Source organism: Cyprinus carpio, chromosome A9 (assembly GCF_018340385.1).
Source record: "Cyprinus carpio isolate SPL01 chromosome A9, ASM1834038v1, whole genome shotgun sequence".
NCBI lineage: Eukaryota > Metazoa > Chordata > Actinopteri > Cypriniformes > Cyprinidae > Cyprinus > Cyprinus carpio.
The window spans coordinates 19,968,476-19,986,171 of NC_056580.1; the positions used below are offsets into that span (position 1 = coordinate 19,968,476).

General features: G+C 38.7%; 1 protein-coding gene across 1 annotated transcript; it reads right to left on the reverse strand.

Moving 5' to 3' along the window:
- Window positions 1–10,075: 10,075 nt before the first annotated feature.
- Window positions 10,076–17,051, reverse strand: LOC109070308 (P2Y purinoceptor 8-like). Its single transcript, XM_042764035.1, has 2 exons — window positions 16,709–17,051; window positions 10,076–12,829 (listed from the first exon to the last, which is right to left on the reverse strand). The coding sequence occupies exon 2, from the start codon at window positions 12,813–12,815 to the stop codon at window positions 11,781–11,783; it is 1,035 nt and encodes a 344-aa protein (XP_042619969.1). The 5' UTR covers window positions 12,816–12,829; window positions 16,709–17,051; the 3' UTR covers window positions 10,076–11,780.
- Between the last annotated feature and the right edge of the window lie 645 nt (window positions 17,052–17,696).

The window sequence follows — 17,696 nt, forward strand, 5'->3', positions numbered from 1 at the left end:
GGCCCGCCTTGATCTCTCGCATGCCTCTGGAGGGCGAAGGAGGCACAGCATAGTGAGCATGCAGTGCCAAATGGTAGAACCTGCCACTGGAAGACTTCAGGGGGGTTATCACGCTTCATGTCCCTCCAGATGAACCTGAGGAGGGCCTGGTCTTCTGGTAAGAGTCAAACCTGGTGGAACATGCCTCTGATGTCTCCACTAACCGCCACCGCATATTCCCTGAAACGTAATAAGACTCCCAGAAGAGAGGCTGTCAGTGTTGGTCCAGGAAGGAGGGTGTCATTGAGGCTTCGGCCTTGGAATTGAAAAGAGCAGTTGAAGACTAAACGACTCTTCACGTTATGACTTACCAAGTGATGCGGTATGTACCACAACTCATTGGTGGCTGAGGCTTTGCCTGGGTCAATCCTCCTGACTGCTCCTGCTTCCACCAACTTCCGAATCGCTGCACAGTACTCTTCAGCTTGTAGAGGATCCCGGGCCAAGTGTCTCTCTAGACTCCTGAGGCTGGGGAGGATGGCTGATGGAAACATATTAGTGATGGGTCGTTCTTGAACGATTTGTTTATTTTGAACAAATCTTTAATGTGACTCGGGAAAAATGAGTCGTCTCGGGGAGTGATTCGTTCAGGCGCACATGTGCAATATTCTATAGGTTATGTACTGGTACTAGTAGTTCACCTGTTTCAGTCAATGCAGTCTGAGGCGGAAAGAGAATTGATTAGTTCATATCTCGAGTCTTAGGGTTTATCGAGTCATTCGTTCATCACGTGACAGACCCATAAGCATAACAAAATGCAGCCTTGAGCCGGAAAGAGAATTGATTAGTTAATCTCTTGAGTCTTCGGGTTTATAGAGTCATTCGTTCATCACGTGACAGACCCATAAGCTTTAACCCATGCAGTCTGAGGGCCCTATTTTAACGATCTGAAACGCAAGTGTCAAAGTGCAAAGCGCAAATAACTTTGTGGGCGGGTCTCGGCGCTGTTGCTATTTTCCCGGCGGGATAAATGGCTCTTGCGCCCGGCGCAATTCTAAAATGGGTTGGTCTGAAGTAGCTTCATTATTCATAGGTGTGGTTTGGGCGTAACGTGAAATAAACCAATCAGAGCGTCATCCAACATTCTCTTTAAAAGCAGGTGCGCAAGTTCCATTATGGATTGCTATTATTATGGCGTATTTACCAGGCGCACGCCAGGAGCGGTTTCACAGCCAAGGAGACTGATGTTCTTGTAAGAGCAGTGAAAGACAGAGAAGTTGTGTTGTCTGGGGATGGGAGAAACCCACCCAAAATAGCGTCCGTTAAACAGGCGTGGGAGGAAATAGCCACAATTGTTTCATCAGCTGGCATCCCTAGGACGTCGCACCAGTGCCGCAAGCGCTACAATGACATCAGAAGACGGGGAAAGTCCAAGCTTGCCAGCATCAATCGGGCACGCCGTGTAACGGGAGGTGGATCTGCCTCTACTCAGGACCTGACGCCAGCAGAGGACATCGCTGCGTCCACCCTCACCGCTGAAAGCGTTGAAGGATTTGGGGGTTTTTGAAATCGGCACCCAATCAGAAACGCAAGCAGTCCAACCCCAAGGTACACAAAATTCACATACAAGGTTTCTTATGAAAATATTTTAATCGTTATTTACATGAAAAAACATTTAACGCAGCCACACAATAAAGAAAAACAATGTAACAGCTTCGCAGGAAGACCCTGGCCTCGCGAGCTGTGCGCACGGGCCATCTGAGGAGGGAACAGCGCAACCATCAAGGTCCAGACCCACTACACGCCGTGGCAGCATTGCTAGACCGGAGGACCACCCCTTCCTGCAGCTCCAGCAAACCGGATTTGAAATGCTGGAGCGGGAGCTGTCTGGGATGCGGCAAAGTGTGAATGGCTGTCTTGACCGGATGGCGATGTTGCTGCGGCCTCTCGGGCGCATCTCCTCAAGCCTGGAGAGGATTGCTGCAGCCATGGAGCGTGGCCCTTCAAGCGCACCACCACCTCCTGTTGTGCCTCTTCCTCCTTCCCCCACTCTATCTCCATCCACCCGTTCCACCAGGCGCACATCGCGCAATGCCATTCCCGGACCCTCAGGTGTCCGATCCCGCCGTGGCGCGCGTCGCAAAACTACCAGAGGAGGGAAAAAGAAATAAACTTTTTCTGTTTAAATATTTTTAACCTCATTTTCCATTTGTATTTTTTTTTTTTTATCAATTATGTTTGCTATTGATTTTTTCTTTTTGACAAAATACAAAGAAATTTCACAAAATAAATACTTTTGAATGTTTTGGACTCGTTCTCTCTCTGAATCACGAGTATGGTTATATTTTTGCAATGTAGTATAACATTAGACCGAGATAAATTTGCTTACCTCACTATAGCGATGCAGCAGTTCTTTTCTTCTGTCATATAAGCTCTCCTCTCCCGTGCTGCTGCTGGGGGCATTTGGGTTAAGTGGCATCGCCACATGCAGTTCACCATCACGTCTCCTTAAGTCCTCTAATATTTCTTCATCTATGTCAACAACACAACCTGATTTATGGAAATGTTGTGTAAAAACACAACACGCCACAAAGGAATGCTGCGACCTTTTGAGGACTGTACTGTAAAGTGCCTCCTGATCTATCCAAACACCTGAAGCGCATTTTTCAGTATGCCGAACGTTCGTTCAATTACACAGTGTGTTTTGTGTGTGTTTTCTATTAAACTGCATTTCACGAATTGTTGCTGGCATCAAATATGGTGTCCATCAGCCATGTCTTTAACGGATACCCGTTGTCCCCTAACAGCCACCCATCCAACGGGGGATTCCCTCAAAGATGGCAGGAATGGTAGAGTTTGCCAGTATGAATGAGTCGTGGCTCGAGCCAGGATAATTCGCAAAGACATGGGTGATTTTACTATAAGCATCGCAAATGACTTGTACGTTGATTGAATAGGTTCCCTTGCGGTTGATGTATACAAGTGCGTTTTCTGATGGGGTACGTAGCTGCACATGGGTGCAGTCTATAACACCAAGGACACCAGGGAACCCATACTTCGCACAAAATGCCTGCTTTGCTCTTTCCCTGGTTGTCAGGTGTGACGGGGAATTTGATGTATTCCCCAGCATGTCGGACTAGACCTGATGTAACTGCATGTACAGCCGAACACTTATGGCAGATTTGTGAAATGCCCTCCAATGGAGCTAAGGGGGTGCTGGAACGACCCAGATGCATAGAAATGCAATGCCGCTGTAACCTTTACTGCCACGGGGAAGGCATAGGGACATTGTGCATCAGTCCCCAACTCATCTGCCAGGAGATGGCAGATGTCTGTCACAGCCTGCATTCCTCCTCACTGAGGGAGAGATAGGTCTGTCTGGGCCGGTATACCCTCTCCCTCCGGCGTCTAATTTCGTTTGTCCCAAGACATACTCCATCTCACTGTGCAAAAGAAAAAAATATGAGCAAGCTCAACTTAACTGGTAAGTTGAAGACTAAGGTTTTTAATGTACTTACATTATGGTAAAGGTGATTTCACAGTCTTTTTTTTTTCTTTCAGTGTGTTTTTCAGTCTTTTTTTCAGTTTTTTCAGTCGATTTTTTTTTCCTGGGTTCTTGACGGACAAACCAATTTGTCAGATGTCCTTATATACATATATGTCTTGCCACTATTGGGCAAACAGGTCTGATCCTTAATTACTACAATTAGCCTGTAATTTGTAAGCTAGATTTATGCCTATTTTTTCACATCTTCGTGGCACACCACAATGATTTCCGTCATCTCATGTGTTACAATTTTTTTAGTGTAACCATTTATGATTTGGAAAAATAACTGTTGCATCTGTGTAGATTACATGAGCAAAGTGTATGCGCGTTGGCACGCTATACATTATGGTCAAGCATGCGCCCTTAAAATAGCATAATGAACAATGCGCAACGCGCCCACTGACTTTAGGTTTTTTTCTGGTCAGTGGCGCAATTGTTTAATGGAACAGCAAAATAGCACCAGGATTGTTTGCGCCGGAACACGCCTCCTTTTTTTGCGCTGACCAGCCCCCAGGGAGCGCAAGTTCATTCACTAGTTTAGCGACGTGCTTCTGTGGAGGGAAAAGCGCGCTTTGCGCGGGTGCAAAATAGGAATGACACATGCGTCGGTGTACAAAGTCAATTGCGCTGGGTGCAAGATAGGGCCCTGAGTCGGAAAGAGACTTAATAATAATAATAACCACCTCTTTATTACCTTTGTTACAACATTCAGTGTATGGAAAATAACCATAATTTATAAACTGTAAGTAGTAAAAAGCTATAATTTGAGACCAGAAAGAGCTAATCATATGCTGAAGAACCAGGTAAACAATGAATTAATCTTTTCTGTTTCTAATAGCATTATAGTGTTCTTATTTTATGTAGTGTGATCAACGTTTGCATAAGTACTAGTAGACGTTAGGGAAGTAACACATAACATTTTAATTATACTTTGATAAAATGAATGAAATGACTCGGAACACAAAGATTATTTTTCCATTTTGCTGAACGATACTCCAAATGAATAGATTCTTCCCATCACTAAAACATATATCACACACATGCGCAGTTACCTAATATAATAGTCACCAAACAGTTGATTACCATTACTCGAAGCTTTTCAAAGTTTCGAAGTTTATGTTTTGGCCATCTAGTGTTCATAAAAATAAATAACACCAAAGTGCTGTTCCCCTACAACCGCTGGTTTCACATCTGGCTCTACAACTGATTTTTTTTATTGTTTATAAATAATGGTCATTGGCAAAGTCATTCATTTGTGTCAGTGTATTGGCACCATAGACTGTATAAAAACAGATTGGCACTAAAATAAGTAAAATAAATGAAACTTTAATTAAATTAAATCATTCATTTGTGTCAGTGTATTGGCACCATAGACGTAACAGCTTCGCAGGAAGACAATGGCTTGACAAAAAAAAAACCACCCCACCCACACCCCCAAAAAAAACTGCTCACCCCACACGCGTGCCGTGCGCACGGTCAATCTGAGGAGGGAACAGCGCAACCAATCAAAGGGGGGGTTTCCGGACCCCACTACACGTAACGCCGTGGCAGCATTGCTAGACCGTAGGACCCCCCTTCACTGCAGCTCCAGCAAACCGGATTTGAAATGCGGATGCGGTGAGCTGTCCTGTGATGCGGCAGAAGTGTGAAATTGGCCGTCTTGACCCGGCATGGCGATGTTGCTGCGGCCTCTCGTGGGCATCATCTCCTCAAGCCTGATCAGGATTTGCTGCAGCCATAGGGAGCGTGGCCTTCCAAAGCGCACCCACCACCCATCCTTTTGTGCCTCTTCCTCCTTCCCCCACTCTATCTCGCCATCCACCCGTTCCACCAGGCGCACATCGCGCAATGCCATTTCCCGGACTCCCCTCATGTGTCCGAGAGTCCCGCCGTGGCGCCGCGTCGCAAAACTCCCAGAGCGAGGGAAAAAAGAAATAAACTTTTTTTTCTGTTTAAATATTTTTAAACGCTCATGTTTTCCATTTGTATTTTTTTTTTTTATCAATCACATATTGCGTTTGCTATTTGATTTTTCATTTTGACAAATACACAGAATTGTCCACAACTTAAATACTTTTGAATGTTTTAGGAGGGGACACTCAAGTTCTCTCTGAATCACGAGTAGGTTTATATTTTTGCAATGTAGTATAACATTAGACCGAGATAATCATTTTGCTTACCCCACTCATATCGATGCAAGCAGTTCTTCTGTCCAATAAGCTCTCCTCTCCCGTGCTGCTGCTGGGGGGATTTGGGTTAAGTTGGCATCGCCCCATGCAGTTCGAACCATCACGTCTCCTTAAGTCCTCTAACTATTTCTTCATCATGTCCCCAACACAACCTTGATTTATGAAATGTTGTGTAAAACCAACAACACGCCACAAAGAATGCTGCGACCTTTTGAGGACTGTACTGTAAAGTGCTTCCTGATCCACACCAAACACAACCTGAAAGCGCATTTGCAGTATGCCGAACGTTCGTTCGTTTCAATTACACAGTGTGTTTGTGTGTGTTTTCTATTAAACTGCATTTCACGAATTGTTGCTGCTGGCATCAATATGGTTTCATCAGCCATGTCTTTAACGGCTATACCCGTTGTCCCCTAAACAGCCACCCATCCAACGGGAGGGAATTCCCCTCGAAGATGGCAGGAATGGTAGAGGTTTGCCAGTATGAACTAGTGCGTGGCTCGAGCCAGGATAATATCGCAAAGACATGGGTGATTGTACTATAAGCCTCGCAAATGACTTGTACGTTGATTGAATAGGTTTCCCTTGTCGGTTGATGTATACAAGTGCGTTTTCTGATGGGGTACGAAGAGCTGCCACATGGGTGCAGTCTATAACACCAAGGACCACCAGGGAAGCCCCATACTTCGCACAAATGCCTGCTTTGCTCTTTCCTGTTGTCAGGGTGTGACGGGGAATTTGGAATGTATTCTCCCAGCATTTCGACTAGACCTGATGTAACGTGCATGTAGTAGCCGAACTTATGGCAGATTGTGAAATTGCCTCCAATGGAGCGAAGGGGGGTGCTGGAACGACCCAGATGCAATAATAAATGCAATGCCGCTGTTACCTTTACTGCCACTGGGATCTTAAGGCATAGGGACATTGTGCATCAGTCCCCAACTCATCTGGCCATGAGATGGCAGCTGCTGTCGCACAGCCTGGTCGGGTCAGGCGTAGCTGCTTATGCGTTCCTCCTCACTGAGGGAGAGATAGTCTGGTCTTGGCCGGGTATACGGCCCTCTCCCTCCGGCGTCTAATTCTTTGTCCCAAGACATCCTTCCATCGTCACTGTTCAAAAGAACAAATATGAGCAAGCCTCAACGGCACTGGTACGGTGCAGACGAAGTTTTTAATAATTGTACTTACATTATGGTAAAAGGTGATTTCACAGGATCGTTTTTTTTTTTTTCAGGTCTTTCAGTTGTTTTTCAAGTTTTTGTTCAGTCTTTTTTTTTCCTGGGTCGTGACGGACAAACACTTTTGCAATGTCCCTTATATACATCTCATGTCTTGCCACTTTGGGCAAACACGTCCCTAATCTCCTTAATCTACTACAAGTTAGCCTGAAATAATTTGTAAGCTAGATTATGCCTATTTTTTTTTCACATCTTCGTGGCCACACCACAATATTTTCCGTCATCTCATGTGTTAATATTTTTTTAGTGTACATGTTATGATTTGCAAAAAATAACTGTTGCATCTGTGTAGATTACATGAGCAAAGTGTATGCGCGTTGTTCCACGCTATACATTATGGTCAAGCATGCGCCCTTAAAATCGCATAATGAACAATGCGCAACCGCGCCACTTGACTTAGGTTTTTTTCTGGTCAGTGGCGCAATTGATTTTAATGGAACAGCAAATAGCACTGCAGTTGGTCTTGTTTTGCGCCGGAACACCGCCTCCTTTTTTTTTTTTGCGCTGAACAGCCCAGGGCATGGCAATCTCATTCACGGTTTAGGCGACGTGCTTCTGTGGATGGAAAAGCGCGCTTTGTCGCGGGTGCAAAATGAGGAATGACACATGCGTCTTTGTACAATTCCCGCGTCGGTGTACAAAGTCAATTGCGCTGGGTGCAAGATAGGGCCCTGAGTCGGAAAGAGACTTAATAATAATAATAACCACCTCTTTTTTGTGTTTGTTAAATAATTATGTTTTTTGAAATTTAAGTTGTAAAAAGCTATAATTTGAGACCAGAAAGAGCTAATCATATGCTGAAGAACCAGGTAAACAATGAATTAATCTTTTCTGTTTCTTATAGCATTATAGTTTTTGTATTTTTTGTAGTGTGATCAACGTTTTGCCGTTTGACTAGTAGACGTTAGGGAAGTAACACATAACATTTTAATTATACTTTGATAAAATGAATGAAATGACTCGAAAAAAGATTTTTTCCATTTTGCTGAACGAGACTCAAATGATACGATCTTCCCATCACTAAAACATATATCACACACATGCGCAGTTACCTAATATAATAGTCACCAAACAGTTGAATATTTAATGTAATATAATAGTCACCAAACAGTTTATTTTGATTTTTTATTAGTTTAGGATTTTATGATTTTGGAAGTTTATTTTTTGGCCATCTAGTGTTCATAAAAATAAATAACACCAAAGTGCTGTTCAAACAGTTGAGGCTCTACAACAACATTGGCAAAGTCATTCATTTGTGTCAGTGTATTGGCACTAAAATAAGTAAAATAAATGAAACTTTAATTAAATTAAATTTCACGATCTGTCTATTTTAAGTCTGTCTCAGTCCTGTTATTTCATAGGCAAAGTTCATTTGAGCCATAGCCTATATTTAATTACGATATATTTATATAAAAAAATGCTGACACATTATAAAGTAATATAACTTAAAGGAAATGGTGCTGAGGTTCGCTTCACTTGGACCAGGGCTGCGTTCAGCCCCGACAAAACGGTGCAAAACGTTTTTTAAACAGAAACATTGGTGTGTTGAACAACCTGTTCTGATGAGGCAAGAGTGCAGCTGAGAAGGCCATTCTTTGTGTTCTTTTTGAAGAATTTTCGGAGCCTGATGAATCGGTATAAATACATGTTTAATACTGCAAAATACGCTCAATGTTACAGTCGCTGCCCTTGCCGTACAGAATAAAAGAGAACATCCCAATTGAGTGAAGGGATTTGTGGAAACTGTGGTTCCTAATTATTGTGATCCAACATTTGCCTTGAATTTCAGGATAAAAAGACAAACATTTCAGGTGAAGGATAATCCACTTCTTACCTCCAAGACTGTGTTATGATCTATATGAACATATTATTTTTATTGTGTGTATTAGGCTTATAATTATTACTGATCACTGTTGTTGTGGAATGATGTTGTAATGTTTACCATTATATAATAAGAGGGGTATTGAAAACTTTATGAAATTGTGTCACTCCACAATACAATAACAAAGTGTATAAATATGTATAGTATTTTTATGTTACATTAATCAGTGTCTAGGCTTCCTAAGGAAAGGATGGACCAGAAGACATTGCAATTACTAAATGATATTTAGACAGACTTAAAGAAGTGCCAGATCTATACTTGTGCTCTTATTATTTCAGTTATTTTGCCTTTAATGTAAATAAACATGTGCAAACAATATACTTGTTTTTGTGAATTTATTACATTATTACATTGTCCGAACTGTTAATACCGCGTGGTTTATATACATGTTGCTGCTGATTGGGCTGACATTTTTGACACACCCACCAAACAAGTGAAAACGTATTTGAAACCCCATTACACACCGTTTCCAGGAAACATGTCATTCAAAATGGAAACCGTAGCAAAACGTTGCACCAGGTTAAGCTTGAACTTGCCCCTGGAAACATGTCGTTCAAACCGGAAACCGTAGCAAAACGACAAAGCTTCAAATGTCATAGATCACGTGCTTTTGGCAAAAACTAATCAAGCACCGATACAGTGCTTTGTTGTGAAATGTGTTGTTGTTGTTTTTTATACATAATTCACAGCTTCAGTGTCAAGCATAACATCACTACAATAATAGATAAAATGTTACATCAGTAGTTACATTAGATGAGCGTATGCGGCTAATTCAATTTGAATTTACATTTTTTATACGGTTCAAGAAACCCTATTGGCATGATAAGAGTATGCTTTGCATTGTAAAATTTTTGTCCATTATAATATGTAGAGGAGAGTGAGGTACATTGAGTCAGTGGATGTCGCCATTTTAATAAAAAAATACTTAGTAATTAGAAGTACATTTTCTACATGGCAGATCATTTCAGTAGCCTTCATGGTGGAACACAAGATCCAGGGGGCGTGGTTGGATCTACATCTATGGGTGGAGACTGGTAGGTTTAGGGGTGAATAGATGAGCGTATGCGGCTAATTCAATTTGAATTTACATTGATGGGTGGGTTAAGGGATTAGGGGTTGGAGACGGGTAGGATTAGGTATATGTCAGGTGGGAGGAGTTGGTTTCTTTAAAATAAAAATAAAAAATGTTTATATTTTTATTTAAAATACAAATGTGTATTCTCCAATGACTCAGAATATTCACTGATATGATACAGCTTCCCACTAAAATTGCACCAACTCTTTTAATATTTCTAAGTAGGGTGATCATACATCCTCTTTACCTGGCTGTCATTTCTAAATTGGCTAAAATACTAGATTTTTTTTTTTTTTTTTTTTGCCTTTGTTTTCATATTGTTTTTATACTTGATGGAGATAAGATAATGACTGAAAAGTAGTTTGACCAATAGTATTCAGGCATTGTATGTCAGTTTGCTCGAAGGTGGGATCAGTCAAACAGTCAAAGCAATGCAAATACAAATCAGGACTGTAGAGAGGCTGTCAATAGGAAAACAAATTCAAAACCCAGATTTTGGGCTATTTAGAAATCTTTTTCAGGACATGGTCATCCTATTACTAAGTCATATTAAGGCCCTATGAGATGCATAGCAGACATCCATATTTAATATAATATATATGCATGAATGTAAATAATGTATATGATAAATGCATCTGCTAAATAAATGCTCTCTTTCTCTCTCTCTCTCTCTCTCTCTCTTGAACCTGTCGTAGGACACTTGAAACTTTGAAGTGGCATTTGCAAACTACTTAATTTCCTTTTTGTGCATTGCACTGGGCATTTTCTTTAGAATTCAGTTGTATACTTCTCATCGGTCTGAGACCACTTATATCCATTTCCTGAAAGCTATTTTATTTCCACTGAGGTCTTGCACTGATCATTTTCATTGATCTTTTTAAAAGTTCCATTTGTTCACTACATGTACTTTGCACAGTACTTCACCTGACATGCCATAGTTCTCAGTTTCAAAGGAACTGAAAAAAAATCTTGACCTCGCTGTGACATGTCTGTGGTGGAGGTTCTCAGAACAATTAGCCTAACAGTTGTTGCCTGTTAGTTGGATGTTACATTGATTTTGTTGAATAGGCCACATGTAATATTTAATCTCAGAATAACAATAATTACAAAATCAATTTGTTTAGATGTGTTTATTAAATTTAACATGACAAAATGAATGTCCCATATGACTTTGTATACTTTGTAACCAAAGAAAAATAATGCCCAGCAATAAAAAATAAAAAAATAAATAAACAAACATATAACAATGAAAAAGATTGTAATAATACAGGCACATTACAAACAGTATAAGTAAAATAAATATTAAAACAGTTTAGCTCATAGAAAAGAAAATGAATTCTAACTAAACAATAACTGCATATTTCATAGTATAAAATAATTTACATATTAGCAATACATCTAAAATAGCTGCCACAATAAGTCTTTGTAGTTTTTCAGTCAGATCAGAAATTACTGAAGTTGCTGTTAACCACACATCAATGTACAAAAAAATATGTCAAAGTTTCGGTGAGAAGGAACTTGGTGTATGATACCAAAAAAAAAAAAAAAAAAACAGATACACAACATCACGCGCCCTGAATGCATGAGCAGCATGCTTTTCCTCAATTGCTCAGCCAGGAAATCAAAACAGAACAAAAGCTAAACGCTACAAAACAATAACAAGAAAAATATCTTTGGGAAGTGGTCCTTTCTGGGTTTGCATTATATTATTATAAGCACTATGAATTGTGTCAGAGCCGTGGTTGTAAGCACTCGTGCTCTGACTCATACAACTGCTCATATTGCTGCTGATTCTGACAATTCCCCCAATATCTTCTCAAAATAAAAATAGCAGAAACTAAAAATGATATTAAAAACAACAAAAGAAATGTTAAAAATTGTCACAGTCCTCATTTGCATTGCTCATTGTTCGTCCAGAGAAAAAGCTTTCTCTACGACCCTCAGTCATTTGCATCTCTCCCGTACTGAGAGTCTGCAACCTCAGCATTTGCCTTAGCTTTCGACGAAACTCTTTCGATGCAAAATAATAAATAAACGGATCTATGCAACTATTAATGCAGCTAAGAGTCAGGGAGAGTTTATAGTAAATATAGAGAGATTGGTCATAGTACAGCCTTATGATTCCGTGGGCCAATAGTAATATATTATTGGGAGCAAAACAAAAAATGTACACAAACAGAACGATGCATGCCAACCGCACAGCACGGCCTTTCTGATGACTATTGGTCTTTCTGACCAGAACGCAGATGATGTTAATGTAGCAAAACACAGTTATGATGAACGGACAGAGGAAGAGGATGATGAACATGCCAAAAATGAAGCCCGCCCAGTGAGCAGTGCTCGGGAGCATGCTCTTCCTCAACACGTCAAAACACGTGGTGATATTGCGCTCCTTTACAAAATATGTCAGATCTGTTTTTTGCAGGGGGCTCAGAATCACAAGGACTAGCAGCCATATGAATATACAGGCAACAACTGCATATGTTTTCCTCTTCCTCATCTCTCTGAAGCGCATCGGTTTCACAATCCCCACATAGCGGTCGGCGCTGATGGCAGTCATGGATAAAATGGAGCAGTACATGTTGCTGTAGAAAACCACCGTCAGTACATTGCACATACCCGTACCCAAAGTCCAGTTGTAACCCTGCATTTGGTACGCAATCTGAAAGGGGAGCACAGTGCCCAGTATCAAGTCAGTCAGGGTGAGGTTGATCATGAAGATGATGGAGGGGGTTTTCGGAGAGGTGCGCATCAGTAACAGAAACAGAGAGATGCCGTTACCGCTCAGATTGGCAAGGGTCACAATGACATAGATGGCTGACACAACATCACTGGCCAATTTGTTGTCAAACATGGCCAAGGTGGCATTGTCCATTTTGATTTCGTCCATTTTTGAGACATTCATGGTTGTTTTTCCACCTGTTTGAAGAGTGAGACATATATGTTTGTTTTTGAAACAATTGCTAGTAAATTTCACAAATAATTACAAAGAAACGGCAAGTAAAACATTTTTTTTTTTGTGATTTTTAAATTTTCATTGCATGTTTTTACACTGTAGCTGTACTTTGAGAGCTTCATTTAAGATTCTTTTAAAAAAGAACATTTAAAAAAATGCATAAATTATAATACATATTTGATATGTAGTATTTATATATACACTTTTATATATAAAAGTGTACAAAAGCTGTCACTGGGATGGTACACTTTAAAGTTTTAATAAGTTTTTGATGTGTTGTTTTTATTTATAAAGTTTTATTTTTTACCTTATTTACTCATAAAGTGTGCGTTGTAGTACATGGGGCAGTCGACCGTGAGGGGCTGTCGCGCTATTTTAGTTTTTATTTTGGTTTATTAAAGGTTTATTTGAATGTTCGCCGGTTTCCCGCCTCCTTTGTTCCCGTAATTATGGAGTTTTTATTATTATTACTAATTGAATATTAATGTTGTATTATAATTTACATAAAACTTTTAATTTATAATTGTATTTATTTATCATAAATAAAATAATTTAAGATTTTATTTTATTTTACGATTTATTTTTAAGATGCCTGTGACATTGTAAGGTTTTGCTGAAAAGTCTTCTCCCTGTAGTCACACAGGAAGAACATGAGATGTCACATTGTAAAAATTATGCTACTTAAAACCATCACATACATTGGGGTGCACTTCTGTGAACAGGAAGTGTGAGGCCAGGTTACAGGCTTTCCAAACATGCTACTTCAGCACGTTCACAAAATGCAGACAGCACATTAAACCAACAAATCACTGCCTAACTTAAGTCTCAGAGCTGTTTCAGAAATGTTGACTGAAATGATTCACAAGCACGGAGTCTCAACCAAGGGACTTTTTTCGTGTTTTTCAAAGGAAGTGAAAAATTATTTTCATGCCACAGCGTGTGCCAGCATCAGACTTGATAGTCATTACAGATTTAGTGCAGCTGTCTTGCACAGATTGAAATTGTAGAGGTGGGCTGTAGTTTCAAATGCTTTTTGTAAAAAAATGTTTTCTGAAACAGTGTCCTTGTTTCTTTAAAAGACATTCGTAGACTAATTACGCCTTTTTTTAGGTCATGATGCCAACTTATGGGTCCAGCAGCAATATGCATACTCAAACTGAATATGTAAAGTTAGTATCTAAAATGTGTCGCCAGCTCTGTTTAAAAGTCAACCCTATACGCTCATGAGTCATTTATTTTCTGCTTTATAATTTCTTGAATTTTGTGCGACCGAAAGCAAACTTACGCAAAAAATCTACACGCAAAAAACAAAAATAAAAAAACAAAAAATAGCCACTTGTTCAGTTTAATAATTAAAATGAGCTTAAGTACATGCTGTAACCATTTAATTTTATTGTGTTCACTTTGTGTTTACTACATGAGTAATTTTTGTTGAAATGACATAATGGGCAGTGGATTTGTTTCCAGCATGCTTCGCAAGGGACTACATTAGGAGAGTAAATTTAGGGATTAAGTATTATTATAAGTGTTTTTCAGTTAATGTTCAGCTGTTTTGGACATCTAGAGGAGTTTATGTAATGTTTTTGAATTTTGTGATTACCATTACGCAGAAGAGTGTCGCCTTAGGCTGTGCCCAATCAGTCAGTAATAATGTTTATATATATATGACCTAAGCCAACAAAACTGTTGACCCAACTAAACAGATTAAATATCTAATTAAACAATTATCTAATTAATTAAATAATAATTATCTAATTAAATAATTTGACTGACAGAGAATTTCAGTCAGTCAAAAATCTCCACTTAAGTATCACTTACACCAAACTTAACAGTTTTTTTCATATCCATATTCTGAAGGTTTTTATTACATATCAATATTCTAAAGGATTTAATTATATTCATATATAATTCGCCTGATTTTATACATTTGTTTTCTTAAAAATAAAGTGTTTTTGACGAAACGAGATATCTAAAATCTCCTCTGTAAAAACCTCAACAAATTCATAGTTTTGTTCTTACAATTTATGCAAATAAGTGCATATTTAAATATTCTTAATGTAGTTAATAACCCGAAGAAATGGTGATATCAATTAGTCAAAGTTTTAGCCTATACACATGTGGCGTCTTACCTTAAAGGGATAGTTTAACTCCCAATTCAATTCAATTCAGTCATCATTTATTCATCTTTTATTGTTTAAAACCTGTACAGTATTTTTTTTTTTTTTTTGCACTTTTTCAGAACACTAAGAAAGATATTTTGAAGACTGCTGGGGTCCAGACAATATTGGACACTGTTGACTTTAAATGTATCAACAGAAGAAAGAAAGTCATGCAGCTTTAGAACAACAGTGAGTAAATGATTTTAAAAAATACCACTTTTAACTATACTATTGTTCATCATCTAGAGAATTTTTTTTGCCATTGTTTATAATTTTTTCTATGGCTATTTGATTTTCCTGCTAAATATTAGCTACACACTGTCCTTGAAGTCCATCAGTTCCATCCTTCACAAGTATTTTTATATGGGTGTTTCTGTCATTAAGCCATAAGCTAGTTTTCAGTGCAAGTTTTGTGCAAGGGCTCCTGTAGCACAGCAGGTGGAGAATACATTAATAGTGCTAAACTCACATCAGTACAAAGTGATGTATACTGTACCTGAATATACTGTACGTTATTTTGAATTTGGCATCTGCCTAATTTAAAATGGCAAAACTTATAACCTAGTAACCTATTATCACACACAACGTTGCATGTTTTTTTTTTTTTTTTTACGTGTTTTTTGCAGTGAAACCATGCCTATGTGAAGTTAACCTACATGCAGAGCCATGGCTGGCTGCCACACTTGCTTGATTTAATAGATCTCATGGTATTTTTTTTTAAAAAAGTCAGTTTCCATACAACCACAAACCATCTCGGCTACAAAAAAGCTTGAACATTTTCACAGCTATTGCCAAAGTTTATTAAACACATATTTCCCCCATAATGGGACCTTTTATCAAGTATTCGCAATGGAACCTGCTTATGAAATCGCCTTTTCTAAGCTTGTCAGTGAAATGTAAAAAGTGAAACAGTTATCAAACACAAATGCATGAAACAAAGAGAATATAAAAAGTAACATACAAAAACCTTTTAGTTTGAAGGACAGAATTCAACTATATTAATTTAAAACCGTTTTAGGAATTTGAAACCACCATATAAAACCACTGCTAGATAAACATCCTGTAAATTAGACTTTGATTAAAAACATCATAGTTACTCAAAACTAGGCCTATTGTTTCCTCTTTTACAGTGATAAAAACATAATACTGGCTCAGGGTAAATCTGTTTGCGTTCCCACAGTACTTTCTCATCACTCATGAAGTGTTACACCATCATGACTCATCTTTAGAAAGAGTTCTCTGTTGTGAAATGACGTTGATAGTATGTGATTAGTGAATTTATAATTGAGTCTAACATGGCAAAATGTTGTCAGTGTTACTATATTTTAAAAGTTACATTTGTTGTCCTCAATAGGAGATTTAGTTGGAACATTCAAAACACTTGTCAAATCTGGAGTAATAATGGACTCAAATTATATGAGATCATCCGTTCAGTGATGAATCACACAGTTCTACCTCAACAAGAGCAGCAAAACATTCAGGTGACAATTCATCTGTTCTAACTAATAGCAGAGCACATGTACAAAATGTCAATTTCTCACAAAAATCTGAATTTGCAATAATATTTCAAGGAAAACTATGTAAATCCCTGGGATTATCACAGCAACTCAAAGTGTTAAGTATATCTGCACATATTTAGGAAATACATATTTTTAAAAATCAATATCAGGCTTGTGTACGTACCTCAAGAAGCATGTGTGACTTCTCTCGTGTGTTGATGGCAGTTAATCTGGCATGACTGTTATACGCAGGAAACTTCTTGATGAGAGGAAGTACACCGCCTGACTATTCTTTTTGATTAAAATATAGTAAGCTTAGAGTTACACATATGTGAAATGTAACAACATATTCCACGTTTCCAAAATATCAGAAATGTAGAACATTTATAAGAAGATTACATAGTTTTATCATCAAAGTTATAACATTTATTAATTCATCAGTTCCGTGATGTTTGCAAACAAAACTGAATTTACAGCATCCACAGAGGAAGTTCCTCTAATGTCATGCATGGTTGTACACAGTTTCTCTTTCTCATGAATTATGTGTGATTTTTAATGTTTTATTGGATTAGATTTTTAAACACCTCCTAAGGTGAAATTGATGTGGGAGGATGTGGGTAAGGCAATACACCACATAAACCAGCAAAATAAAGGCACACACCTTTCCCCATGCCAAGCACAAATACTCTGAGGGGTCCCACCCAACACCAAATACACCAGATTTTTAGTAGTGAACTTACAGATGCATTAATACAAACCTCAGTGTTTCTTTCGTCAGGCCTGTAAAGTCCCATGTGGATATACATAAATAGAAAGAAACAAACAAACAAAAACAAAGAAAAAAAGAAAAAGGTTTTATTCGTTTTTTCCAAAAAACAAAAAGGAAACTGTAATGCAGAAACTAGTGCAGGGGGTTTTATCAGCGTCATACCTGTGATCTTGTTTCCTGTTTGCTTTGTGAGCTCAACTTTTATGTTGGTAATTCATGCAGACAACACATTAAAATAAACATTTTATTTTGGAGTAAGGGGAACTGCTATTTGCTTTTAGTACTGATTGACTAAAGACTACTGCCATTAGTGAGAGGACACTTCCGTACAGGATGCATTTATCACATCTTCTATCAATACTCCTTCACTGAGAACTAGAGAAGCAGTGGTGATAGGTATGAA

Coding starts and splice junctions, on each gene's coding strand:
- LOC109070308 (XM_042764035.1), bottom strand. CDS start 12,815: ATGAATGTCTCAAAAATGGACGAAATCAAAATGGACAATGCCACCTTG.